We start from the raw sequence: 27,590 nt of genomic DNA, 5'->3' as shown, positions 1-27,590 counted from the left end.
TTTTTTTTTTTTTTTTTTTTATATCCCTCGTCCGTTTTAATCTGTATCTTTGTTACTATGGAAATGTCACTTCAAGCTGTTTTCCTGGCACGGCCTGGTGCCTCAGCGAGGTCACTGGCTTTAGCGCGATGGTTCCTCCTCCTCCTCCTCCTCCTCCTCCTGCCTCACTTTCTTAAGCCACTGCAGGAGATAAGCAGCGCTGTCTGGCTGCTTGTTTTGTGGCATTTGGGAGGGGGAGCATCTTTCTTTTTACTGCTGACTATGTCTTGATAATCTTGTCTTGATGCAGGTTTTTTCTTTTCCCATCTCTCTTTGTCTCTTCCTTCCTTTTTTGTTCCCTTTTTGCCTCCTTCCCCACCTCATGTCAACGTGAGCTCCGGTGTTCTGACCTTGGACCTTTCTTGTTCTGTGCAAGGATAACAGAACATTCTGCGCGCTGAAAATAGACCGCGATGCTCAGTTGCAGCTCTCTCTCTCTCTCTCTCTCTCTCACACACATACACTCGCACAGATAGGTCACTTGTCTCCAAAAAGCGTGTGTGTAATTACAATGTAATTAGGAATATATTTTATTACGTAGTTATTATTATGCAAATGTTATATTTTATAAAGGTAGACAAATAAAGGGAAATATGAAATCTCCCTTATGACATTTTTAAAGAAACTGATGATAGAACATTCTTGATTCTTGTGTGTGTGTGCAGTGTGCACGAGAGCCGTCCACAAAGTCCAGAACCTTTTCAGATGAACACTGGCGAGAGGAATCGCTGATAAGGCGTGAGGATTGGAGGCGGGAGGTGGGGGGGAAAAAGAACGCTATTCCGATCACACCGCAAGCTTGTCAGTTTCGCTCCTGCCTCCTGCACCTCGCTGACAGATCACCGATTCCTCGCGGTGACCTCCAGCGCAGGCCCCGCCCAGATCCGTTGCACGCCCTCCAGACACGCGTGTGCTGCCGGACCGCAGCTAATGAAAAAGAGAGCGTCCCGGTCGCCGTTAATTACATCTGCGACGCCCTGTTCCGCTTTCGTCATGTGATCAGCAGCCTCGTCATCTTTAGCACGTCCCGCGCTCGCCGATTGATCCGACAGGCCTCGCCCGCTGTTTCTGACGGGGGGGATGCTGTATCGGCGGGTGCAGGATGAAAGGACCTGGATATGCTGCAGCCCTCAAATGTCCAGAACGTTCCTCCCGACACCATAGAAACATTTCTGCGCGTAGAGGTTACGTGTGGTGAATTCTATCGCTCGTCAAGTGTACATAAATCATTAATTACATCACGTCACATGCCTCGGTGAGATCACGGTATCTTCAGGCATCATTTTCGGACGCGGTTCCCAAGCTTATCAGTCGACCCTGGTAGTACTTGGTTTGGAAGTAATGCTTCGTGTTTATTCACCTTGGATATCTGAAGGACAATTTTATGAATGCCAAGTCATTATATTACTTTACATGTTGCAGACGGCAACAGTTCCAGCCTAATGTCTACCGGCGGTTCTTAGAGGAATATTAAGGAGGACGTGCATCGTTCAAACAGCGCTGGAACCGGGGAAGCGCAAATCTGCCTCGTGTTGGGAATAACACCGTTAGAATTAAGTCGTTTTCCGGTAATCTAACCAATGACTTATTTCCAACGGCGTTACCGCAACCAGGCTCTCAGCCACAGGAGCTGCAGAGCTTTTCTCTTTTCTTCGGTGAGGGGCGAGAAAACCGCAGAAGTGGTGATGCTAGGCCAAGGTTGAGTTAACAGCAGAGGGGGCTTTTTTTTTTTTTTTTTTTTTTTACAGTGGAAATTGCATTACAGTTACATGACTTTTCACTGGTGAAAAGTAAAGGAAAGAAATATATATATATATATATATATATATATATGTGTGTGTGTGTGTGTGTGTGTGTGTGTGTGTGTGTGTGTGTGTGTGTGTTAAAGGAACATTATTCCCTGGAACAAACTCATTGAACTCATTGGGGCAGTGGTGGTCTAGCGGTTAAGGAAGCGGGGGGGGGGGAATCAGAAGGTTGCCGGGTCTAATCCCAAACCACAAAGGTGCCACTTAGCAAAGCACCGTCCCCACAAGGGTGATGGTTAAAAGCAGTGGACACAATTTGTTGTCACTGTAGTGATAAAGTGAAGTGATTGTCACATGTGATCACACAGCAGCACAGCACATCACACAGCAGCACACAGCGAAATTTGTCCTCTGCATTTAACCCATAACCTTTGGGAGCAGTGGGCGGCCATGACAGGCGCCTGGGGAGCAGTGTGTGGGGACGGTGCTTTAGTCGGTGGCACCTCAGTGGCACCTTGGTGGATCAGGATTAAAATCGGCAACCTTCTGAATACGGGGCATACTACGTGTATGCCGTGCTGCAGTGTTTCACAATGACAATCACTTCACTTGCCATCCAAATGTACCTATTTTACATATTGATCCTTTTAAGTTACTTTCCCTGGTAACTGGTTACTTTTTTTAACGCTTTAACCACTAACTACTAAGATGGCTGGCAGCTGGCATAGATTTGTGCAAGCAAAACCTGTGTCAGGTTGATGGAAAACCAGTGCGGCTGCTGCATCCTAATCCTGCACTTATGCTAACACAGCACATCTACTAGAGCAGCTTCCTCCAAATGCACGGCTCTACACTAACGTTTTGCACTGGTTGCACTGATGTTAAGTGCTCCAACTTTTTGACTGCATTGCATTTAACCGTGCAGTCTTACAGGTTCACTTTTTATTCACTGACATGAAATTAAAACATGATAATTGAAATAAAAAGAAAACCTAAACTAAAAGCGCAACTATTTTAAGGGCCTGAATCTCGGCCTGATGATCTGTTTGCTGTTGCCAGTTGCTGGGGACACTTGGCCAGTACATTTCTCACTGCACGTAATGTGGTCTATAGATGCATTGTGCTTTTTCAGCGTTTAATTTACATCATTTTACTCGGACTCTGAATGCGTGGTGAGTGAGCAGTCAGGTGAGCAGTTCGATTAGTGCAAAAATGAATGTTGAGGCGGTGAAACGGATGGTAGCTTCTGCCGATTACATTCTAGTTGCACTGCCAACGAAAGCAAAGTCTGGGGTGTGGAGAAAACTTTCCCCATGAAAAACTACGTAAAAGAAATGTAGAAATTACTCTGGTTGTAACTGGTTGTTATTGGTTTAAAATACGATATGAACAGTTGGTCACACCTTTTTGTTTATGCACCATTGGAAAAAAATCTAAATGGTCGCACTCTAGAGCCCTGAACTGTCATCATTTCTTATATAAGCCCAGCAAAGACACCAAACTGGTTTATTTTTCTTTTTCATTAATTTGCTCGAATTGCAGCCTTTTTTCCCCCTTCTTCTCATTTCTAGGGCTAATAACATGAGTGAAATCCAATTGACACCGATCTGCTCCCTGTTGCCGGAGTGAGCGCAGATTCCATATGTTGACACCTCAAATTCCCCGTATATCACCCCGCCTGCATCTCCGCCCGTTTGCTCTCTCCATTGCTGGCAGAGTGGTAATGGGCGCTTAACATATGCCAGAAAGAACATGCCATCGCCGGAGCAGTAATTGCTCTTTTTTTTATTTTTCGCCCACTTTAAATGAAGATGCATTATTCATAATTTGAGCCAGAAACAGAACCGAGAAGTGGAGTCTGCTGTTTAGAGAGGTGCATGCTGGGAGATGGAGCCCTACTCTCCTGCGTTTTAATCAGAAACGTCTCGCATAATAGGATGCGGCATTCATGTTGCACACCGTGAGTCACACAGTTTTCAAAACCCCGTCTTCTGCTGTTGTGACTAAAGAGCCGAGCACTGAAAGAAGAAGAATGTTTTCCCCTTTAACAGATGACTGTGTACAGCAGAGGCATGACAAGCAAATATTCTTTTTTTTTTATATATATATATATATATATATATATATATATATATTCAACAGAGAATTTGAGGACAGAAATTATATATATATATATATTCTTCTTTTTCTTCTGCTCTTTTTTTTCCTCAGCTCTTGTTCTCTGCAGCATCTCCAAGGCTATAGGTCATCTCATGGAATGGAAAGAGTTGCTTTTCACCTGCTTCTGTTTTGTTAATTTTATTAGTATCTCATTGGCAGCAAGCGTTTTTAGTTAGTAGCCAGCTGAGCGTACTGGCTGTGTGCACCAGTGACTGCAACCCGTGTGGGCTCCCCATTCAGGGCATTATACAGTGTTTACATTACATTTAGTGTTTGTGCTGGAGGATGTTAAATGCCCGCACTTCATATTGATTTTCAGATGCCTGGTGGCAAAGAGTGCTAAGCAGTCTGACCTCAGATGAAAGCACATTTGACCTGCGGCTATTTTATTAATTTACAAAACCAAACGTTCAGGTCCTACATTTTATTTGATACGCTTTCAAAGTAACGCTTGTTAATCTTGCACCATACTCTTGTGACACTACGGGTGTTGAAATGATATTTTATTATCTGACCAACAGAATCGAAGTGGTCTAGTGTTCAGTCTGCCACTTTGAAACACAAAGCGGGAATGAAGGAAAATCTTATTAGTCTCTGAGTGTCCAGAGGTCTACAACACTACGAGACCTTAACTCTTGCATGAACATCATGTGAAGCCATGTAGAAAATAATCTTATTCGAATCGTGAGACCAGTGAACGTATTCTTCTGTTTCAAAGCCATCGATACACACGCAAAGAAGATTAATAATATAACTGCTAAATTATGTAATATACCGTAGAATATTTTGTCTGCCTCCTGTTTACCTGTGAACTGTCAGGAGGTCGTGACACAATCAGCAGGTTGTAATTTCTCCGTTTGGGCGAGCGCTCCCACGGGCAGCTGCTGCGGCCTGTTTGGATGTGTAAGGTGCATTGTGGGTCTGTGTGCGCCGGTGTTCTCCGAGTGTAATTCTGCGCATCCCTACCCGCCGCGGCCTCTGATTTGCATCGTTATTGGGCCGGCGGTGAGTCCTATGAATGTCAATGCGGTCGTCTTCCCCACCGCTGCTGCGCCGCCCTCCTCCTTTCTCCCCGCGTCCCCGCTCTCTGTCTCTCTTGTTCCGCGTTTTCTCCCGAAACCCAGTCGGAATTTCAATGCGCTTCATCGGCGGGAGTCGCTGACGGCAGACATCAGCGAGCGACCGGGGCTTTTCCCTTCGCCCCCCCCCTCTTCTTCTCGCTTACCGCATCTCACGTCACGCTCACGTTCCTTCTCCCTAACTGCATCCTATCTGCATTTACGCCGTTCTTGTTCCTTCTCCAGATGGAGATGGGTTCCAGGACCACCTTCTCCCAGTCTGCATGGACGATGATTGTCAGAAGAGCACCATCTACCTGTCCAAAGTCAGCCAAGAGCAGGTACGCTGTGGAGCAGATACATCTTACATTTGACCGTGTGTGTGTGTGTGTGTGTGTGTGTGTGTGTGTGTGTGTGTGTGTGTGTGTGCGCACTCTCACAGTGCTGCCATAATTATATCCAATGATGGACACCACGTGCACCGCCACCGCCACGCAGCGCCCAGACACCCATAACTGTACTCTGAGACGGTGATATCTCCCAGCGTGGCCTTTCAGACAAATGGGCGCCTCGCGGCGCTGATAACTCCCCTCGCCCTCAGCACCCGCCGGCTTTTGTGCGCCTGTCACTGGCCGGAGAAATGGGGCAGGGAGGGGAACACGTGTCGGCTGTTGTCAGGCTGTCACGGGCTGTGGGCATCACTGTCTCCGGCGTGACGGAAGAAGAGGAGGTTGCCCGATTCCATTATCTTACCGCGGCCGCGTACGTCTGCTCTTTCTTCGCCTGAATCTATACTAGTGCATCTTTAAAAATATATATATATATATATGTTATTGGGAATCGTTCAATTATAGGTCTTTTTTTTTTTTATAAGCAATGACAATTTTTTTTTTTATCATCAATATGAAGCAATTGAAAAAATGGCTCTCAGCATCACCATCTGCGTGTGTTCCAGAACAGAATGAAACAATTCCACCTCTATTTCCCTATCAGCGCTAATCTGCTCATTATTGACAAAGCAAACACGCAACGGCTCTCTCTCATTAGGGCGGCGGCGGCCTGCGTTCGCTCATCTCGTCAGAAATTAGCCCCCATCACATCCCGTCCTCTCGCCGTAATGAAGACGGGAAGCGCTCTGTTGTCATTCGCCGCCTTTACCAGCCGAGTGGACCTTTATTTTTTTTTTTTGTTAATGGAGCCGTTATCCACACCCCAGAGAAGAAAGGAAGGCGGAGAGGGGGACGTTGGGCCATTTATGCCCTGCTCTGCTGTCCCACAAGGTCCGGCGGGCGGGCAGGGAAGCCCGTCCGGAAACCAGAGCGGGGCGGAGGTGCGGCAGCGAGCCTCGGCGGTGTGTGTGCGGAATTCCAAGAGAGCTGCGGAGAGGCGGAAGGAGGATCTGTGTGGCCCAGGCTTCCTGGTCCTACTGCGGCCGTCCACCCGGTTATTCGCTTCGTTTTTATCTACTGCCTCGTCCAACCGCCGCTTGACGGTCTACCGGTGGCGTCAGCTCGTTTATCCTTGCGTTACTTACTCTGCGGCATTTACTCAGCGTTGTGCAGAGGCAGGACTACACCCTCGTGTATGTGTGTAGAACTGGACCGCAGTAGCTCTGTTAACAGTGTGACCAATCGCAGAGCATCATTTTCAGGGTTGTAGGGTGGTAGTAGCCTAGTGGGTAACACACTCGCCTATGAACCAGAAGACCCAGGTTCAAATCCCACTTACTACCATCGTGTCCCTGAGCAAGACATTTAACCCTGAGTGTCTCCAGGGGGGGACTGTCTCTGTAACTACTGATTGGAAGTTGCTCTGGATAAGGGCGTCTGATAAACGCTGTAAATGTACATTTTCATCATCCTTATATCTTAATAAGCCTGTAATACTAATATACTGATATGTGGGTTAACAGCAATAACAATTCATTACAATCACAGTATATTCTAACAAAAAAAGATCAGTAAATTACATTAACATTTACTCCATATATCAGACACTCTTATCCAGAGCGTCTTACAATCAGTAGTTACAGGGACAGTCCCCCTGGAGACACTCAGGGTTAAGTGTCTTGCTCGGGGACACCATGGTAGTAAGTGGGATTTGAACCTGGGTCTTCTGGTTCACAGGCGAGTGTGTTACCCACTAGGCTACTACCACCCAAATGGAATGTTTTATGTAATTAGTTTTTTGTAATTTGATTTACATGTTAAATCGAGCAGCTGGATAGTCTTTTTTTTTTTTTTTTTTTTTTTTTTTTTGGAAGTAAGATGCAGTAATAACTCACATATCATAACGTTAAAGTGAAAAATAAAATGATTGGATGTAGCTGTTAGTGTCAAGGTCAGACTAAGTTCTCTTTGAAGGTATGAATAGAGTCGATATTTCGTCTTATGGCTGAGAGTTCTTGGCGAAGGCCAGTTCGGTATTCTGGCCGATTTGAAGGCAACGTGACATTCATTGACAGGGAGGATCTGAGTGTACAGGAGGGTGCGGAGGTGTGAAGATCAGGAGATCAGAGGGACGTGGAGGTTAACGTCAAAGTGAGAAGCAGGATCCTGAAGTCTGAGCGATGTTTAACAGGAACTCGTGGAACCGGTTGGAAGACTGGAATATAATATCCTCTGTGGAAGGGCTAATGTGACCAATAATTTCTATTTTTTTCTTTCTCTTTCAACATTTACCTTCAATAATATTTGGCTGCTGACCCATTACTCAAATATGAGTTAAGGGAGATATAAGGGTAAACGAGGCTGTGCAAAATGCACACGCCGCAGAAAGCACCGGTGGCGTAGGAACCGCTCTCGCAGCAGAAGCAGCATCAGCAGCACGCAGTCAGCAGTCACCTGACATGCGCTTTTATTTCCGGCTCCTCAGGTCAAGCGAGAGCCTTATTTACCACCACTGATCCGGGGTCAGGAGCTGGGCCCCGCTGTCTAAAACCGCTCCCCTCGGCCCGGCGCTTCGTCGAGCGCAGCTCCCGTCCCTGGCGGCGCCGCTGAGTGGCACCGAAGTTTGAATAATGCGCGTCCTCTGCCAGGACCCCCCGTCAGTGCCGCGGAGGAGGCTGCCACTGCGCAGCTGTCAACCTGCCCTGTGTCCCCGTCACACGGTGACTCGCTGATGCACTCTGTCACAAGCTGTGGCCCTCCTGCTTTCTTTTCGTCATCGCGGTGCCACCTGTTTAAGGGCGCAGTGTCGCTAGGAAGTGATTGCTTCTTCTCTCATGTGTACACGCAGTTCTGGAGGAACTTGAGATACTATAGCAACTTTTAGTTTCATGTCTCAAATAACATAATTAATTAATAGTCATCATTAATAACAATGTAATCATGTTACATGCTAAGCTGCTAAATGAAGACGTCAATAGCTGCTAATAGCTTGATTTCTGTAGAGAGATTTTGCAAAATGTGAAATATTTTAGCATCCGTGCCTAATAATGGATACACAAAAAAAAACATAGTAATAACTATTAAATATATGCTGCTCACTTGATTATTTTATTACAACAAACATTGTAATGTGCCAACATACACTACACCAAGAATTTAATGCATGTTTTATGTACAAAATTAACCACTCCTGTATTACAGCATATTGTCACGTCCCCGTCTAGAGGTCGGAAAACGGGACAACAAACAAGGGGAATGTGTGCGGATGCCAGGCCCAAGTGAAATATTGTACTTTTATTTACAGTGAGTGGTGAACAACCAACCAAACCTAAAATGCTACATACAACAACTACACAACAATCCACAGGAGGACAACTCGCCATGAAAGGAGAGACTATACAGTTACACAACAAAGCCACAACTAACCACACTAATCACTCTAACACACAACAAAGGCTTATTTGCAACACTCCAAAACTCCAAAACTCTCCTCTCGCCTCCTCCTACTCCGGCTCCACAACAATGAGCCTCTACTGGTGGATGGAATGGTCCTTAAATGCTCCCTGGGCCTGTGCGTTGATTGGCTGGCGGTTGACGAGGGAATCGGTGGGCGGAACCATAATCCAAATCTCCGCCCAGCGGACAGCCTAAAAGGGAAAGCCGCACAAACACGGAGCACCCCAAAAAAAAAACATTCTACGGCCCAAAGGATGTAACAATATTCATTAGTTTGCTAAACACACCCCTGACGCATGTTCGATTCTGAAAATAGTCAGAATGTGGGCCCGAGCTGTTTTTAATGCAACCTACAGTTAAATGAAGTGAGTGTGTGGGTGTCATTTTACACGGACGAAATGTGCTTTGACTTGTGTTACCCCGGCGTAAATGCAGCGCTAGTAATTGTTGTGCCGCGTTAGCCACGTAGATGTCGCCGGGTCATTACTCCCCTTGCACGTTTGTTCCAGGGGCGCTCCGGTTCATTTTCATCGGCCCCATCCCGGTCTAATAGAGCAATCGGTCTGTCCGCACCTGACACCACGTTTCCCGAGCGAAGAGGAATCCGTCCCGTGTAATGATGTCGCGCCTCGCATCAGACGCGGGACGCTAATGAAAGCGAGACGCCGTCGATCGCCCGCGCCTCTCCGCACGGCGTCCCGGCGCTAATGTGATGAGCGGTAAACTTTCTCCCGTGGATCATAAAGCTGCAGTTCATTAGACGGCGTGGTTCAGTGTCATCTGCCGATGCCGACGCGCCGCTGTATCGATATATAACGGCGCGCCGACACCACATCCCTCCCTGCCGGCTTCAGAAATTTTAATTTCTTGGCCTAATGAACCGTCGCCGCTGCGCCGTCGAATCAATGGGAGCGGGATTCTGCTAACACGGTGCCTTTTTTTCTTTCTTCTTCTTCTCTTTTCTTTCTCCACCTTTTCCACTTTGGTAAACAAGGCGAGGGGAAGGTGCACCGTCGCCGTGGTGATTTCTCATGCAGCGCCGATGGTTTGTATTCCGCAGCCTCTTCTCTTCCCATCAGAGATATCGCATTACTTCTGGAAAGACTTTTAAAGTGAAGTGATTGTCACAGTGAAGTAAAGTGAAGTGATTACACGGCAGCACAGCACCCGGTGCACACAGTGAAATTTGTCCTCTGCATTTAACCCATCACCCTGAGTGAGCAGTGGGCAGCCATGATGGTGTGTGGGGACGGGAGCAGTGTGTGGGGAGGGTGCTTTCCTCAGTGGCAACTGATTCCAACCAGCAACCTTCTGATTACGGCGCCACTTCCTTAACCGCTAGGCCACCTCTGCCATCTGCACCAGTGTGGTAGATGTCTCACGGTGTCTTCTCAATGCTGAAACTTTACAGATTATAGATGATGCACGTCCCCCTTACCTCTGACTTTTTACCCCTGGACTTCCTGCAGGGGGCGTGGTCTCTCCCAGTGCTTGTTACGATGAGTGTTAGAAGCGTCACGCCACGTGATGCTACGTGTCATGATTCCGTATGAGTCGGCATCATGTAGATCTGTGCACCTGAACAGACGATTGACAACGTCCATCTCCACCTTTCGTAACCGCGCGCGTTTCAGCACCGAGCGGTCTGAATGTCGCAGCTCGTATTTATCTGAGCGGCGCGGTCACTCCTCTGCCCTGCTCGTGCATTGGGTGGGGGGGGGGGCCTAATTACACGTAAACGGAGTCATCTGCAGGCTTTCAGTCGCTGTTGCTAAATTAGCACGTCTCGCTATTCATGAGGACGGTGATTGCCTTCCGTTTCATCTGCATTTGATTATGATGAGGTGTGTGTAGTGTGGGTTGATTGGGTTAATCAGGAAAGTGTCTGCGTGCGCGTGTGTGTGTGTGTGTGTGTGTGTGTGTGTGTGTGTGTACATGCATGTCTCTGCAAAGGGATCATGTGTGACTGGTCCTCTTCCCGTACATCCTTACATGCAGGTTGTCCCTCAATGTTGTCTTCCCCCTCTTATCTTTTCACCGACACTATACACACACACACACACACACACACACACACACACCTACCTTTCACACATGTTTAATGAGAATCGCAGGCTTCGACGTGTTGACAGTTGGTAGCGATGGGCTTCCACTCTCATGCATCCCTCCAGTCCAGCAAGTGAGGAATGACTCTGGGGTCAGAAGAAGAGGGGGAGGAGTTTAGAGATTTAGGTTTGATCAATGGTCGGTGCAGTTAGTGCCATGTTAGTAGAGCTGAGGGTCTGCGGGGTGAAAGCAGTGACCTGAATTCCAAATGTTTACCTTGCATCCAATTGGCTCAGCTCAAGTCTGTCCAAGTCAACCTCGCTCACTCACTTCATAGAACGGCCCAGCCATAAACAGGGCACACACCGTACACACACGTACACCTACTGGCGATTTAGAGTCTGCAATCCAACCACTGTGCATGCCTGTGGGTGGTGAGAGGAAACCGCAGAACCCGCGCCAACACGGGGAAGGGCGTGCAAAATCCAATCCAGGGTTTTTAACGCCGTTGTGGGATTTCCTACTGCTGAATGCCACTGAATCTGCAGTAGTGTGAGGTCATTGTGTGCGACCCATCATGGTATTATCCCATCGCTGGTCACACTGTGGACCTCGGCGCCTGTAAACAATTGCAGAATCTGGAGCGAGAGAGCAGATCCTGGAATTAGGGCGTGGTGGTTCAGTCAGAATTGTACCTTAATCAGTGAGTTTATTTCAGATGTCTTGACCACTAGTCCAAAATGTGTGTGCTACATGTCTTTAAATGAGCAGTAAGATGTGCCGTAAGCCGTTTGCCATCTGTCTCCCCCCCCCTCTCTCTCTCTCCCTTTTCCCCGCTCACTCCTACCTCTCAGTCAGGTATCCATTAGGGGGGGGGAAATAAATAAATAAAGTAAAAATATCTACGCTGAGCCCCAGGCTGGCACATTGTGTGTAATGATGCGCTACAGCCATTTCCCCATTATGGCACGGGTGCAAGACCGGCCGGGTCACTGGCAGCCTGTGGTGTGTCTGGCAGCCAGGCTGGATAGTGGCTGTTTCAGTGTATTTTTAAATGTTGGAAGGGATGTGCAACGGATGGCAGAATCCCCAAAAACCTGAGAGCTTAGACACACACACACACACACACACACACACACACACACGTCTGTCCAGGGCTCTTTGCCAGCTGTTAAATACTTCTCTCCATATTTCCTTTTCGCTCTTTATAGATTATTAATCACCCCGTGTATCGATGAAACGCACGTTGGGATGCTCATCAAGATGAGTGAACGATAAGAAAATGTTCAGCCTAAACCCTAAAGAGGAAAATGGGTGCGCCGTTTTACTGCACCTTTTCCAAACCGCCATGACCCTGCGAGCTCTTGCAATACACTTTTACCAATCACCAAAACAAATTTCCAAGCGGTGAATTATTATATGTAAAGGATAGGTAGTATAGACCTGACCAGACAAAAATGATAGAAATTATGCACCCCCCCACTGATGTACATCCATTTCAGACCCTTTCAACGACTCTCCTGTCTTGCAGCTTCCTGAATAAAAATGAACAACTGCGCAACCATCAATAAACGTTTTATTGTGCGGTAAAAGCGGTTTTTAATTTCCTCGCAACGATTGCCGTGTTTTGTGTGGGACTTGAGTTCAGCCACGGGCGCTTGAGCACGAGAGACAGAGCCAGTCACTAGACAAAGGAAGAATTGTGCCTTTTTCCACCCCTCCGTCACCTCTCTCTCCCTCTGTTCCACTCCATCACTCACCACAGGCGAGGGTTTTAGAGTGCCTTTCCCTCCCTTCTCTCGCCAGCCTACACTTTGGCAGGGTTCGCTCCTCTCCCAACGTAGTTTGGAGACAATGGCGGCGCTCTAATCCCCGCTGCTAATCTCTCGTTCACGTTCGAGGGGTACGTTCGTCTTCATGACCACGGGCTGAGATTAAGCGCGTTGCCGTTCGAGTTCCCGAGGATCAGACGTCGGGTTTTCTTTCCTTCTTCATCGGCTTCCCCTCCGATTCGATGGTTGGATCTGGCCGAAGCCAGCGCTGCTTTCAACTTCAGATCCTCATCAGGTCAGCGCTGAGATGATGATCTGAAGTCCGCCGTCTTGCCACCCCGACCCGAGGGGATCGGGCGGGGCCGCGGAAGCAGCAGAGCGACACTTCATTAACCCTCCGCCTCACAGAGGGAGACCGAGGCGAGGAGGGATGGAGGGATCTGACGTAGCGAAAGGAGGAGCGGCTGTTTGAAGAACGAGTGCCAGTTTGTGGTTTTTGGAGACTTTTGAAGGCACCAGGAAGCATGAACACAGTCAGTCTTCTCCCAGACGCCAGCCCTCTACACACTGTTAAAATATATTTCATACTTTATGTACACTTTTTGTGCGACGACGATCATTGTAGTAAATATGAAAGTGAAGTGATTGTCACTTGTGATACACAGCAGCACAGCACACAGTGCACACAGTGAAATTTGTCCTCTGCATTTAACCCATCACCCTGAGTGAGCAGTGGGCGGCCATGACAGGCGCCCGGGGAGCAGTGTGTGGGGACGGTGCTTTGCTCAGTGACACCTCAGTGGCACCTCGGCGGCTCGGGATTCGAACCGGCAACCTTCTGATTACGGGGCCGCTTCCTTAACCGCTAGGCCACCACAAATATGAATTGTGTATGTCTGATTATATGTTTATGTCCATAGCATGTTAAAGAGAGGGAAGTCCGTCTTCTCTCTCTTTAGAAGTCCGTGAATGTGATGGCCATGGTGAGACCAGAGGCCGACCTGTTTTAATGGAGTCCTACTGGAGAAATGGTTCAACAAAAAATGCTGCGCTCTAATCCTAAAAAAATTACTTTGATCATTGTGTGGGACGAGTGGCGATATTCATGCGATATTCATGCGTTTATGTGTGACCGAGACTGTGAAATATGGGATTTAAAGGAATTAAGAATTTCACATCAACAAGGCCGCTCTAGAACGTTTAACTGTCGGAAACGTTCCCAGAGCGTTGGAGTCCCATCGGAGGTCTGATGCCATCGCCTCTTAGTGATGAGCCAGGCTGTGGGCTAATTAGCCGGTATGAGTACCCACTACCACCCATAAGGAGGCAGGAGGGTTGTGGTGGAATCGTTTGTTACTTGTCAATCAAAACTTAACCCTTTTTTTTTTTTTTTTTTTTTTTTAAACCCCCCGTCGTCTCATAATACCCATTGAGGACCTGGAGAATGTCCTTCCTTTTGAAGAAAATTGAAGTGTTCCCGGTCCTTACGATACAAGTACACACTCTTTCACACACACAGATCCAGTTCCTGTGTAAATGTGTTCATTCTGCCATGAATCGTGTGTGTGTGTGTGACAGTGTTGTTGTCAGCGGCTCGGTTTTCCGCCCTCGTTCGCCCTCTTTCCCCCGGGTCCCTGCCAGGCCCGCCTCTCGGCGGAGGACCGCTGCTGCCGCACCTGCTGCTGGTGTTTAATGCTGATGAGCGGCGAAAGCCCCCCAGCACCTGCGTTGCGTCTCGTTGCACGGAGACAGGGAGCCGTTCAGCTCCACGCCAGCCGATCGCTGTCCGTCTCGCTCACACATACCGTTATTTACCGTTTAAACGTAGTCGGGCTCCTCATCGAGGATTCCAGATGGTATGCGCATTGCTGCAGGGGGAACCTTACACAGCACTTACACAGAAGAGACAGTCTTCCCTCTCTACTAACTGCATGGATTACAACAGAGTGGCCTTACTAGACTGGTTATCTGGTTTTGGTTGGTTTGTGTACAGTATACATTTTGTATTTAATAAAATGTATTAATCAAACTTATTGTGATTTAATCACAATAAATTCTTATGACCAATGCTTGCTGAAACAGCACGCTGGCAGGCGTCCACTGAAGGCGTTGACAGAGACGCTTCCTGTTCACTTTCAATGGGGTGACATTATGCGCCGCCGAACTGAATCGTGGGTCCGTTGGTCGCATAAGCACGGCGCAAGCACCAGCCAATCAAATCCACGCGTGCAACTCCTCGCGCTGATTGCAGGTTAAGTGGCTATTTTGTTGCAAGCGAGAAACCACGCCCATTCTCACTTGTACGTTCAGTAAACTACGCATGCGTTCGGGTTTAAATATTTAAAATAATTTGACAGCCCTAATGATAATGTATTCAAACTGAATATTGCGTGGCCATAACAATAGTGCACAAGCCCAAAAATTGTAAATGCCACTGAAAATAATAATTATAATATAATTACATTTTTCAGAGATAAAACTTTTTTATAGGTTATTAGGTTTTTAATAGTTTTTTTTTTTTTTGTGTTGTCAAACTGTTTAATCTGGTTATGTTGAAGGAACCAAGATAGGTTTTGTCATTTTCTTTTAATGAGACTAATAAAGCCACCAGATATTTTTGCCATAGAGTTTTATCAAAGAAGACATGTATCATATATGGCAACTTTGTCTCTCCTTTACAAAGAAATACATAAAAAAAAAAAAAACATGAAATGATAATTATGCAGATATGTAACATTACTACGAGGAGGAAAACCATCATTTCAATCATAAATGCATTAGAAAAGCATCTCCTCACTCTGCAATTCGCTTACAGCCACGGCTGCAGTGTGTTTCTCTGATGACCGTGTTAAAATGCGCCTCTGTGTGTGTGGTGTTTTTTTTTTTCTGTCCTCTGCAGCTCAACTGGGTGCCAGTGCTGACAGACTTCCGGAGGAAAGACACTCTGTGGGGCTTTGTTCCCCCGTCAGACTCGCTCGCTGCCGGGGAGCTCCACACCCCCATATCCCTGCACCTGGGGGACTACAACCTGGACGGCTTCCCCGACGCCCTCGCCATCCTGCGCAATACTAGCGGCGGGTGAGTGCAACCAGTTTACCAAAAAGGGTTCTAGATTAGAACGTCATAGAATAATTTCATGAGTCATGGTGGCCAGAGGGGAAAAACCTTCTGTAAATGGATCATTTGATACACACATTTAAACCAAGTTCTGCCCATTTTCATTGTGGGAGCTCTTGTGAATATGTGGACGTGTATTAATGATTATGAGAAAAAAGCCCCTGATCAATGGACATATAAAATATCCGAACGTACAGTCCCAAACTTAGCAAAAGTCTAAACCAATTTCCTTTCGATGCACTCCCCTGCACATGAACAGGTCGACTGAAATGTTCTATTTCCCTGGGCAGACAGAAAACTTCATTTAAATTTAATTTAAATTCTTTTTTTTTTTTTCCCCCACTCTCGATCTAAACTTTGTCATTATTCGCTGATGATGTCTGTGCAGAAACGTTTTTGCAGGGAGTTCTCCTCCCCTCTCAAGGATCCATTGAAGCATCAGTTCAAGGGCATGACTATATTTGTATTCATGTCCTTTCAAGATGTAATTTTTATTTAAAATGCCATATCAAGAATCATTCCTACAACCTTTTACGGTCACTTTACATCGCATTATGTGAGCTTACTGCAGGATTTGAAATACCTGCATACAATATAAAACACAAACACCACGATCGCCAGTGCTCCAACTTAAACCAGTTAGTCTGGTTTATTATGCTGTTAAAACCTGTTTAACAAAATGCAAAAGACATCTGAATGAATTCTTTATTAATAGAAATTTAAGAGCATGTTCAGATTAAAACACCAATAAATTGTGTAATTACTGAGTACACTATGAATCTTTTGCTAGATTAAAACATTAAATGAACTGAAATTCTACAAAAATTGACAATACTGAAAAAAAAACAATCCTGAATTTCTCAACAAAATGCACTATGAGTTTCATCCTACCAGGAACTTATGTGTGTCTAATTCAAGTATTTAAAAACTTTTTTTCTTCGTTCTGGTGACAAACTGTCATGCTGTATATCCATAATACACCCCCTTAACACTTTCTCATTTGTGCCCGGCAATGTTCATTAGTTGGACTGAACTAATCTTCCCGGACTGCACTCACCATCGTCCAACGACCCTGAAAGTCTCTCTATAAGGCGCTATAATCACAGCTCATAGGCGTGTGGCCTGATTAATGTCTGTCTTACACACTCTAAGAACTCAGCTGGGTGTAATGAGCTCAGCTTCATCAATATCCAGTCCGTGTGTGAGTGTGTGTGTGTGTCCCAGATTGAGGCATCTTTATCGCTCATCTCAGTCTCTGCTGGTCTGTCTTTTTGCTGAAAAAGTCTTAAAATTTTTATTCTTTTTTTTTAACACTTTTCATTATTGAAGTCAAATACGTCTTCTCACAAAGGTAGGAACACAGAATATCCGTGAATATAGTGACATTTAGCTTTTTTACAAAAGTATTAAATAAAATATCTGAATAATTTTGCCGCACTATGTAAAATTTAGTGTGTGTTGGGTTGAATAAAATATGCAAGATTTACAGAAATAAACAAGAAGTGGTTTGAGAGGAGGAACTAACCAGCCCTTTTTCCGACACACAAAACATTAAAGTTTTTATAAGCAAAGTTTAAAAATGGGAGGAGCCTATAGGCATGATTGACTGCTCTGAATCACCTTACCTTCTTTTTTTAACCCACTCCTGTCAATACTCCTTCCTTTTGCCTCCGTTTTCCTCCATTCTCTACACTTCTAATACTCCTTGTGCATAGGGGTGATCTCTGCACAGGGCGATCTCTCCTAGGACCACGCCCACAGCCAGCACCACTTTCTGCTCTATCAACACCAGAATACCAGCACTTTAATTAAAGCGTATGGAACGGCGGACTATTGAATGTGACATGCATCACCTTCTCTACATTGCCGGGAAAATGTGTCTCCCATGTGTTTGCATGCAATGACTGTGTGCATGTTGCCCGTGTAATGTGATCACGCGCTCGCCTTCACTCTGCATCTTGCTTACCCTCTCCCCCCTGCTCCATAACCTGCGTCCCTGCTTCTCACCCCCGTTTCCATTTCACTCGGCTTCCACAGACTCTTCTGCTGTCACTCTCTCCCAGCCCCTGAATGGCAGCTTTTTGTTATTCATAGCCGGCTTTTTGGATGAAAGTCGTCCCCACCCCTCACCCACACACTCTCTGTCAGTGGCGAAGAAATCCATATTTCAATATTTTTTTAGGAAGATTTGAAATAAAGAGCCCCGCAAAAAAAATCCCTGGCCTCGGAAGCCGATTCAAATGCGCCTTTCTTGGGAAGAGGAGCAGTCGGATCTGTTGTTGTGAATGTTAATGGGGGCTCAGGGGCATGTTCTAGGGTGGAACAAACGTAACGCAGAGGCTCGGCATGTTCTTCCTGCCAAATGGGACGCCATTTGACCTTTCGGAAACGTGTGATTGTGTTTTCATTTGATGAGCTTATTTGTACCTTGCGCTGGTTTACAGCTTCAATGGACCCCACATGGAGATTAAAAACCTGTTGTACTGAGTGTGTGTGTGTGTGTTTTGTAGTTTTGTCTTAATAGAGACCAGATGTTCTCACAAAGTTCATTTACAGAATTCATAATTAAAAGAAAAAAAGACAAGTGTTTTAGGGATAAGATTAGGTTTAAAATTAGTCTACCTTCCTGTAGAAGTTAATGTATTTTTATTATAAAATTGAACTGAAAGTTGAGTCATGGCAACTGGACTTACTTTCTACATTAAAGAAAGAAAGTCCAGTCGCCAGTCCAGTCCCGCGTCTCCCAGATCACGCTGCCTTGTGTGTGGAGGCGCTGATCGACGGGAGCAGGTCTGGCTCGTAAGGCCTCAACATTGTGTGATGGTGCGGTGTTGTCGCAGGGCAAATCAATATCACAATTACCCCAATTATAAAGCAATTAATTATCTTCGTAGGAATCCGTTTTAAATGTCAAACTGGAGTTTTTAATCTTGTCTCTGTTAATTAAAATTAATATGTCAAGACACAATAAATGATTGCTCACAATTATCGTTGCTCACAAGTGCTGGTGTTCTAGAGCTACGCATAACGTAGAATACAGAACAATAACCAAAATATGCGTAATGCATAATAACGTTGCAATAATAGATCTAATTGTAATCAGAAGAACACTATCCATCTTAACTTGTACAGATTATCTTGAGAAGCAGGATTTAGTGAAGCAGCCACAAGCTGTTCATGAGCTGCATTAGTTGGCAAAATCATTTTATGTATTGATGATAAATTCGTTAATCTGTTAGCAATAGGGACGAAAAGACTTTCTACTTTTCGGATCCAGGTGCTCTACATGAGTATTGCTTTTGGGATTAACTTTACGTGCAATTTCCTCTCGATCTCCAGTCTACCAAAGCCAATGAATGAGCAGATAATGGATGGCTGCTTGTGTTGCCTTCCTTCAGCCGTGTCCTGAGCTCACCTCCATTTTTTGGGGGGGCATCCTTAATATTCACGATTGGCGCATTCCACCCACCTCTCATCTGCCGGGTGGTGTGTGTTGTGGCTCAGGTGGTTGAGTGGATCCTTCACTAACATAGCGTGCTGTTAGCACGTCTACTCACGCGTGCTGATCTAATTCAACGAATGCTAATAAAATGTGAACATCTGAACTGTTTCTCGTGCCCTTCACCCATGTTTGTGCCCCTTGTTCTTTATGCTTGGCTTAGCTTTTGAATTTGAGTTTCAATCTGTGTGTGTGTGTGTGTGTGTGTGTGTGTGTGTGTGTGTGTGTGTGTGTGTGTGTGTGTGTGTGTGTGTGTGTGTGTGTGTGTGTGTGTGTGTGTGTGTGTGAGAGAGAGAGACAGACAGTTTCTGTAGTTTAAACAGTTCCTTCAGGGTGAGTTTTGTTCAATCCCAGGCACAGAGGATGTCCAAAATGTGTGTGTGTGCGCGCGTGTGTCTGGACACTCTGGATATCTCCCAGCTTTCACCTTCAGTTAGAACTCAATCCCACTCGGCCGGACTCGTGAGTTTCTCGCTGTCTTCTTTTACTTTTCAATCTTCGCCGCGCTTCGGAGGCCTGGCCCTTTCCCCAGCTCCCTCAGTTTCAATCTCCGCTTTCGCCCCCTGACTCTCATCTCCATCCCGACTCCCAGAAGCCAGGGAGAAGCGTGGGGAAGCAGCAGTTGGGTGGTGGGGGTCAGACAAGCGGCGCTTGTCCAGATCGATGATTCGTGGCTGAAGAAAAGTTTGGAGGTCTTCTACGCACAGTTCAAACCTTTTTATACAACTGTGTACACACTCCCGATCACTGAGATCCATATTCTCAGTATGGAGAAAAACCTTAGTTAAACACACAATTAGTACTGTTGTTAATCTGTGGTGTGACCGCTTCTGAGGTCAGATGATTAAAAGAAGCAGAAGATTGTGACGTTCACCCAGGTTCTACAGCTAAAGCCTCTCGGACACACAGATTAAATGCCACGCGTCCCTCAAAAGCAGAAGCCTCCAGGCTGACCTTTGACCTCCTCAGATCAGCCATGCCAGTGTGATTCACAGCGGAGACCCAACTGCGGTCCCACATCATATGGTGGTCAACTACTGTAATTTAACTAGGGGTGGACACGGACAGTCATTTACTGATTACTTGTCAGAATCACTTTTAAATCACAATTAAGATGTATTTACAGAAAATACAAAATATGAATAATATACTTTACATGCCAAAAGTTTGGACACACCTTCTCATTCAATGTGTTTTCTTTATTTTCAGGACCATTTACGTTGGTAGATTCTCACTGAAGGCATCAAAACTATGAATGAACACGTGTGGAGTTATGTACTTAGCAAAAAAAGGTGAAATAAGTGAAAACATGTTTTATATTCTAGTTTCTTTGCTCTGATTCCTGCTTTGCACACTCTTGGCATTCTCTCGATGAGCTTCAAGAGGTCGTCACCTGAAATGGTTCTCCAACAGTCTTGTAGAAGTTCCTAGAGGTGTTTAGCACTTGTTGGCCCCTTTGCCTTCACTCTGCGACTGGGTTCAGGTCCGGTGACTGTGGAGTTCAGGTCTCCACTTTTTGTTAAGTACATAACTCCACATGTGTTCATTCATAGTTTTGATACCTTCAGTGAGACCAGGACCAGTTTCATGAATATCTTGTTTCGCATTTTGAGTATCACTGCACAGCGATAGGCAAGCTTATAATATTCTTACCTCCAGCCATATTAGAGGGAGAACCGGAGAGGAAAACATTTACATCCATTACAGTAAAGAAACATACGGTCTGGTTGTGGTGCGTTCATGGAAGCTGTACGGTTATTCACGCAGCACTTCTGATGCAGGAATAAAAACGCTTGCGTCCGTAGTCACGTTTACCCCTGCCTAAGGGAGCTGCAAAAAAAAATAAAAATCTGTCTTAATCAATCCATCGCCCGCAGTTACTCGAACCTGTGTGTAAATGTGCGATGTGTGTGCGTCGTGTCTCTCTGGACTGCTTGCCAGGCTGCATAGCTAATCCTCCCCAGGAAATCAACTGGCTGTTAACGATAATAAAATCAACATGTTGGCTGCGTCGTCTCTCCCAGTGAAGAAATGCCGCTCTGGTCCAAGTTGAAATGCCCCTTTGCTGAGGTGGGATGTCTTTGAATTTATTTACGTCACCCATATTTGCGGGAAAAAAAACAATATATAAAATATACAATCTATAAAACACGTGCATGGGTTTACCAAATTATTTTTGCTGATTAAATTTGCCCCTAATAGGTCCCCTATTATTATGAATTTTTTTTTTGCTTTTATATTGTTGGTCTTGTTGGTCCCCTAATACTGTATCTGAAGTCTCTTTTCGAAATTCAGCCTTGGTGCAGAATTACATCCACTTTGATCCAGTCCCACAATCAGATTTTCCAGGACGTTTCACCGTCTGTATCTTTAAATGCTAATGAGAAGGAGAGAGGCGGGACGAGGAGGAGAGCGGCCTATAGAATTTGAGGGGGCATTCGCGAAAATGGCGACAGCAACATTTTCTGTTTGTGTCCTGTTTACACCCAATCAGCGAGCTACTGCAATGCTTCGCACGTTTGGAAGCCATAACGATCAGTGGAGATAATGTTTTCAGGGAGGGGTGGGAAATTCCGAATGCTTTGTCATAAGGGGACAAAATTCCAGATCCGACCGTTTGAGCTGCCGCAGAACGACCGAAGCTCTCTTTACACCTATCGCCATTTCTAGCCACTGCAGGGCCATAGAAAGTCTGAGGGGACTCGTATTAATGTTCAATCATCTCACAAAGTGACATTTAAGTTCTCGCTTGGGCTCAGAAAATTCTCTAATGCTCCCATTGGTCTAGAACGGTTTGGTTTGGGCCACAGTGATTCCCACTGATTAAATGATAATGTAAGACATGAATTCTGAAAATACATTTTGAATCATTGTAAATAGCTTGGAGAGTTTGTTTATTTAAATTTGATCTCTTGCTCTCCTTTTTCTATAAAGCCCACAGTGTGTTTGGGGACGCGTGACATGGGGATGGCGTTGGTCCTGTTGCTCTGTACACCTGTCCGTGTCCATAATTTTTTTTTTTTTTTCCAGTAGCTGTCTGGGCTTCTATTTAGTACGTCGCTTCGCGAGTCTGAGGACGTGGAGCATGTTGCCCGCCCACCTGCGTACACAGGAGAGCCATTAGCTCGAGTGTTTTTCTTTCCCCCCACACCTCCCTCTCTCCCTCCCTCCCTCTCCCCACTCACGACGCTTTGTAGATCAAAGTGACTTCTGCTCTCTCTCGCGCGTTCGGCGTGGGGATAATGGGAATCCACGTTCGTTTATCCCTGAGAATGTGTTGGGGTGGTAGTAGCCTAGTGGGTAACACACTCGCCTAGGAACCAGAAGACCCGGGTTCAAATCCCGCTTACTACCATCGTGTCCCTGAGCAAGACACTTAACCCTAAGTTGCTCCAGGGGGACTGTCCCTGGATAAGGGCGTCTGATAAATGCTGTAAATGTAAATGTGTTGGGGACCGCGGAGAGCAGGGCTGATGAGGAGATGAATGCTGCACAAGTTTGGACAAGGGCAGAGATCCACAAATCCACTTTGTTCCTTTCTTTTTCAATAATTTGCAATGCCATCTTGCTCGCGCCCGTCCTAGTGTTTTTCTCGGCCCACTCATTTCGTCGAGTCAGTGGAGGGATGGCGAGCTAAAGAGCCTGACTGCAGACGGGCGACGCCCCCCCCCTCTCTCCGCCTAGCTGCGGATCTGAATCCTTCTCCTCATCGCCCCCAAGGTTGTTTCCCCTCGACGCGCCTCAACTGACCTGCGTTTTTTTTTTTTTTTTTTTTTTTTATTCGTTCATTCCTTCATTATTTAATTTCACATCCATCCCCGCCCGGAGCTGCCCAAGCGCCTCGATGGAATGGACGTGAATATGCAACACACACCGCTTCAGGTGGAGTTTTAATGCAGTGTCGATTTGTGTGAGCGTGTAGCCACGTTTGCACCTTGCTCCGGAAGATTCCTGATGAATATGGAACAAATCGACGTACTTCCTCCGTTTACTCTGTCACCCCCCTTTGCTGCAGTCATGTGTATTGCTTTAGCGCTGATTCTGCATGTTGGGTAGTTTTTGTATTTTAGGGCGTGAATGACTTGCCGTTGTTTCTGTGTTGATGATGATTTTGTGTATTTATTTGGCAGACATAAATACGTGTGTGATTTTGTGATTTTGAGCATCTATTTGACTGATAGTCTCGTTTTTTTTTTTTTGTTTTTTTTTTATTTAATGTCTAATGTTTTTAATGTTTGCATGTGTTATTTTTAATCGGTTCGGTGTCCTGGAGGCTTCTGGTGGTCCACAGTTTCAGAGACATCTTGTGGATCAGCAGGTGTGCGTGAGTGTCTGTGTGTGTCTTTTTAATCCTTCCATGCTACCAATCACATCGCAGTGCAATTAAAGTGAAGTGATTGTCACATGTGATACACAACAGTGAAATTTGTCCTCTGCATTTAACCCATCACCCTGAGTGAGCAGTGGGCAGCCATGACAGGCACCCTGCTTTGCTCAGTGACATCCCGAATCGGGATTCGAACCGACAACCTTCTGATTACAGCATGTCCATGCATCTGTGCATCAGACATGCTGACTCCTCCCCCGCGTGTCTCTCGCCGTCCACCGTGGCCATTTTCCTCGCAGACTCACAACTTAATGGGTGCTCCTTGCTCCAGGGTCATTTGTTCACCTTTTGTCGTTTGCTTACAGATGTTAATACCTAATGGCTTTGCGGCACGGGCCGCATCGCTGCCGCAGTTTATTAAACGCTGATGTCCCTCAGCCATTATCCCTCTGGAGCAGGGAGTTTGTACCGAAAGTCCTCCGTGGCCGATTCGTGTTGTGCAGGATTAATGACCGTTCAGGCGAAATACAAAAGCCCAGAGCCGAGGCATCTTTTTGATGGTTCCTGTTTCATTGAGCAGAACAAAAGGGCCAGGCATGAATGGTGCTAAAACCAGAGTGGCTGTTCCGGAATATTTCCCACGCGCCCAAACGCAAGTCGCCGTCTCCTGACACGTCCCTTTTTTTAAACCAGAACAGGTTTTATTGTCTTTCTCCGGAGGGCCAACTGAAAGCGTTACGGGCCTTAGAGAGAGTTGAGAGAGCGGAGCGTGCGGTGTCCCCTTGTCCAGGTCAGAGAATACCAGCTGAGAGAGGAGGCCACGTGCACCCCAGTGCGGCGAGTTAATCACGCTGTAATTGAGTGCTGTGGATTTAATGTTATCTTTATGATGTTAGGATACCCTGCTAATAGGGGCACTTGGGGGGTTTATGAGCTCCGGTGAAGATTCTTCGGGGAAATGGAAGGGGGCAGGCAAACGTAGGCACGTTTTCTCTTCTCTGTTGCGAACATGCAGGAAGGCGAGTGTACTTTCTGTTGTATCAGCCGTCCTCAGCCATAGGTGAACCAGGCCTTTGTGATTATTTTCTTCTCACCGGCTTGGCGTGAGACTCATCTAGTCAGGATAATTACCCTATAATGCACCTTGGCACTGGAGTTCACCTCCTGCTGTAAATAAGTGCAACATGCACAAAAGCTAGCTTTGTTAAAGGAGATCTGACATCTGTCATCCATGTGATCTATGTGAATTAATGAATTCAGACCTAGCCATGCCATCTCCTTTCACAGACATCTGTGAGCCCAAACGGGTTGTCCTGACCTCATAAATGCTATGCAGAATGAAAGGGCACAAATTCCCACAGAAATGTTCCAAAGTGGAAATCCTCCCAAGAGGGTGGCCCAGCTCGCTTGTAAAGTCTGCATATTTGAATGCAAGGTCATTAAAGTCCCTGTTGGAGTAACGGTCTGGCGTCCTAGCACTAATGTCTCTGTAGTATATGTGTGAATGCATTCGCGTGTCTAGACCGCTGCAGGAAAATGGATCTATCTTCATAAGCATTCAGAATGAGACGGGACTGTCGGCAATGAGGAAGTTGGCCTTTTGCATTTAGTTGCTCAACGTTGTCAAAAAATAAAATGCCACCGTGGTCCCACGTGAAAAGCTTTCCGGAATCACAGCCGTGATGCCACGCAGGCTGAAAATGGAGGCCTGAGGATTTTCCCCTTTTGAGTTTTATATTCCTATCTTTTCAGCTTGAAAGTGGAAAAGAAACAGACATGGGCTGAAGCTGTAATTGAAGTGCTTGAATGGCAGAACCCGTCCGTATCCTCCCTGCCATCTTCCACCGGCTGATATTTTAAATAACTACAAAGGTGCACGTTCTTTTTGTTTTTTTCTGTCAGGAAAAATAGCCTTCACAGGACTTCTAGTCCTTTATAAACGTGATTAAAGTCTGAATAAAAAGATCATCTAGATGTGAGTCTTCTGCTAATTCCGTCAGAAATTGCTCGGTCCCGTATTTTCCCTGCTGCTCTATCAGTATGCAACCAGACTACGAATTGAACAGCAGCCTGTCGTGTTGCTAGGCAATGCTGTTCTGTTGTGTGTGTGTGTGTGTGTGTGTGTGTGTGTGTGTTTAGGCCTCTTTGCCAGTCAGGATTAGAACTTGTTGCAGGTGAATGGTGCAGTGTTAGCGTATTTCACATACGCAGCATCTTCATGGCACTAGTTTACCATTATGAAGGCTAACGTCTAAAGCCCAGCGTCCGGCAATGGTACGAGCTGGGTGACCGTGGAGGATGGTATCCAAGTGACTTGAGATTGGTGGCAGCTCTTTGTGCATTAAATGGATTTCTGTACAATGCAAATAGAACATCGGCCAATCGACACACATAATAATCTTAGAAGTTGACCTTGTCCAATGTTGGACTTTGTCTTCGATTTGAGAGATATATTTCATGTGATATGAATGTCTCCATTAATATTTTATTTCAGGTGGATTTGCCTACAGTGAAAGACTTATTATTTAGGAATTAAGCAATGGTTCTCGAAAACGTTCTAGACACCAACACCCAAATAGCGTAGAACATCCTTCAGCTGGTTATTGCTTATGTTAACATTTATTTGTTATGTTTGCTAAATTTTGCTAAACTATTTGAAAAATATTTCCATTCTGTAAAACGCCTGTTGGCGTCGTTGCTAAGCAACATTAGTGAGTCGAGCTTGTAGAAAATTGCAGAAAAAGTGGTGATATTGGTGAGAACTAACCGTTGTATGAATTTTAATGTGCATGTGTTTTCATGTTTCAGTGTTATTGATCATTTTAGCTTTTCTTAGCATAACCAGTTGGCTACACTTCTGCGGGTGTGTTACGTAATAATAGAACTGCATTGTATAATTTTTTTTTAATGATGATTTTATAATCATCATTAGCACATGTACTTAGAGCACATGTCCTCATCCTATCATACAAATTAAAATAAAAATACACACCCTGTATAAAATACAGAAATCAGTTCAGTCTTTTGGTGATCAGACATTCATATACAGACATTTGTATTTACATACCTGCACTGGTCTAAAACCTCAAATATTGTGTCATTTGTTGCAGGTCGAGTGCTGATTGGGTTTTTCTTTGGCATTTATAGATCAGCCGAGACTCTTTTTAGTTTTGTTAGCTAGAGAGATTAATCTGTCTATATATAAAGCTCTCTTTATGGAGATGCTGGTCTGAGTTAAGGATTGGGAAATTGCTGAAATGATAAGTCTAGAGATTAGAGTGGGAAGATTGACGTTGGCGTTAAGTAAGGACAAGCTCCTGTGCTCTCTCTCTCTCTCTCTCTCTCTCTCTCTCTCTCTCTCTCGTGCTTTCTTTCACTTTTCCCTCCGAAGAGGTTGAACAGGGGAATGACCGTCCATGTGCTCTGTTATTTTTAAAGCGGCGAAAGGAGACGCTTTAATATGCTCACCGACGGCACTACATCCTGGGTGCTGCAACAAAGTGTGGTAAACACTGAGCTTACCCTCTATGAAACCCAAGGACGGATAGAGTAACGTGGTTGGATCTTGTGGGTTTCTTCATTTGCTGTGCTGTGTGCTGACTTTGTGGTTTACTGCATGGGGAGGAGGTGTCAGACGCTATGGGGAAAAAAGTAGAGGTCAGCCAGTGAGCTCTCCCTCCTGCAACCCCCCACCTGCCACGTTTGCCCAGGAACCAGGTCCAAAGCAGCCAATTAGGAGGTGGTGGGAGATTTGCTCGACACAGGCATCAAGTCACAACTCGGTTCCTGATAGATGCGAGGCGTATGAACACACCTTGTGCTGCACTGTTTGGTGCACCTCACAGGGAGAGATGCCACTCAAAGCACTTTGCGTGCTCTAATGATGTGTGTGTGTGTGTGTGTGTGTGTGTGCACGTGTGTGTGTGTGTGTGTGCACGTGTGTGTGTGTGTGTGTGCACGCATGCACATGTTAGTAGGG

The 27,590-nt window shown here is 45.7% G+C and overlaps 1 protein-coding gene across 1 annotated transcript in view; it reads left to right on the top strand.

The window, feature by feature from the left end:
- Positions 1-27,590, top strand: part of itfg1 (integrin alpha FG-GAP repeat containing 1) — a 105,950-nt gene that overhangs the window by 29,965 nt on the left and 48,395 nt on the right. Inside the window, exons 9-10 of the mRNA XM_028957059.1 lie at positions 5,252-5,346; positions 15,568-15,746. Of these exons, the coding sequence (XP_028812892.1) occupies positions 5,252-5,346; positions 15,568-15,746 (274 nt within the window). The remainder of the gene's footprint in view (positions 1-5,251; positions 5,347-15,567; positions 15,747-27,590) is intronic.

Source organism: Denticeps clupeoides, chromosome 16 (assembly GCF_900700375.1).
Source record: "Denticeps clupeoides chromosome 16, fDenClu1.1, whole genome shotgun sequence".
In the NCBI taxonomy this organism is placed as follows: domain Eukaryota; kingdom Metazoa; phylum Chordata; class Actinopteri; order Clupeiformes; family Denticipitidae; genus Denticeps; species Denticeps clupeoides.
Note: the sequence above shows the minus strand (reverse complement) of the source record. Positions and strands in the feature narration are given on the sequence as shown.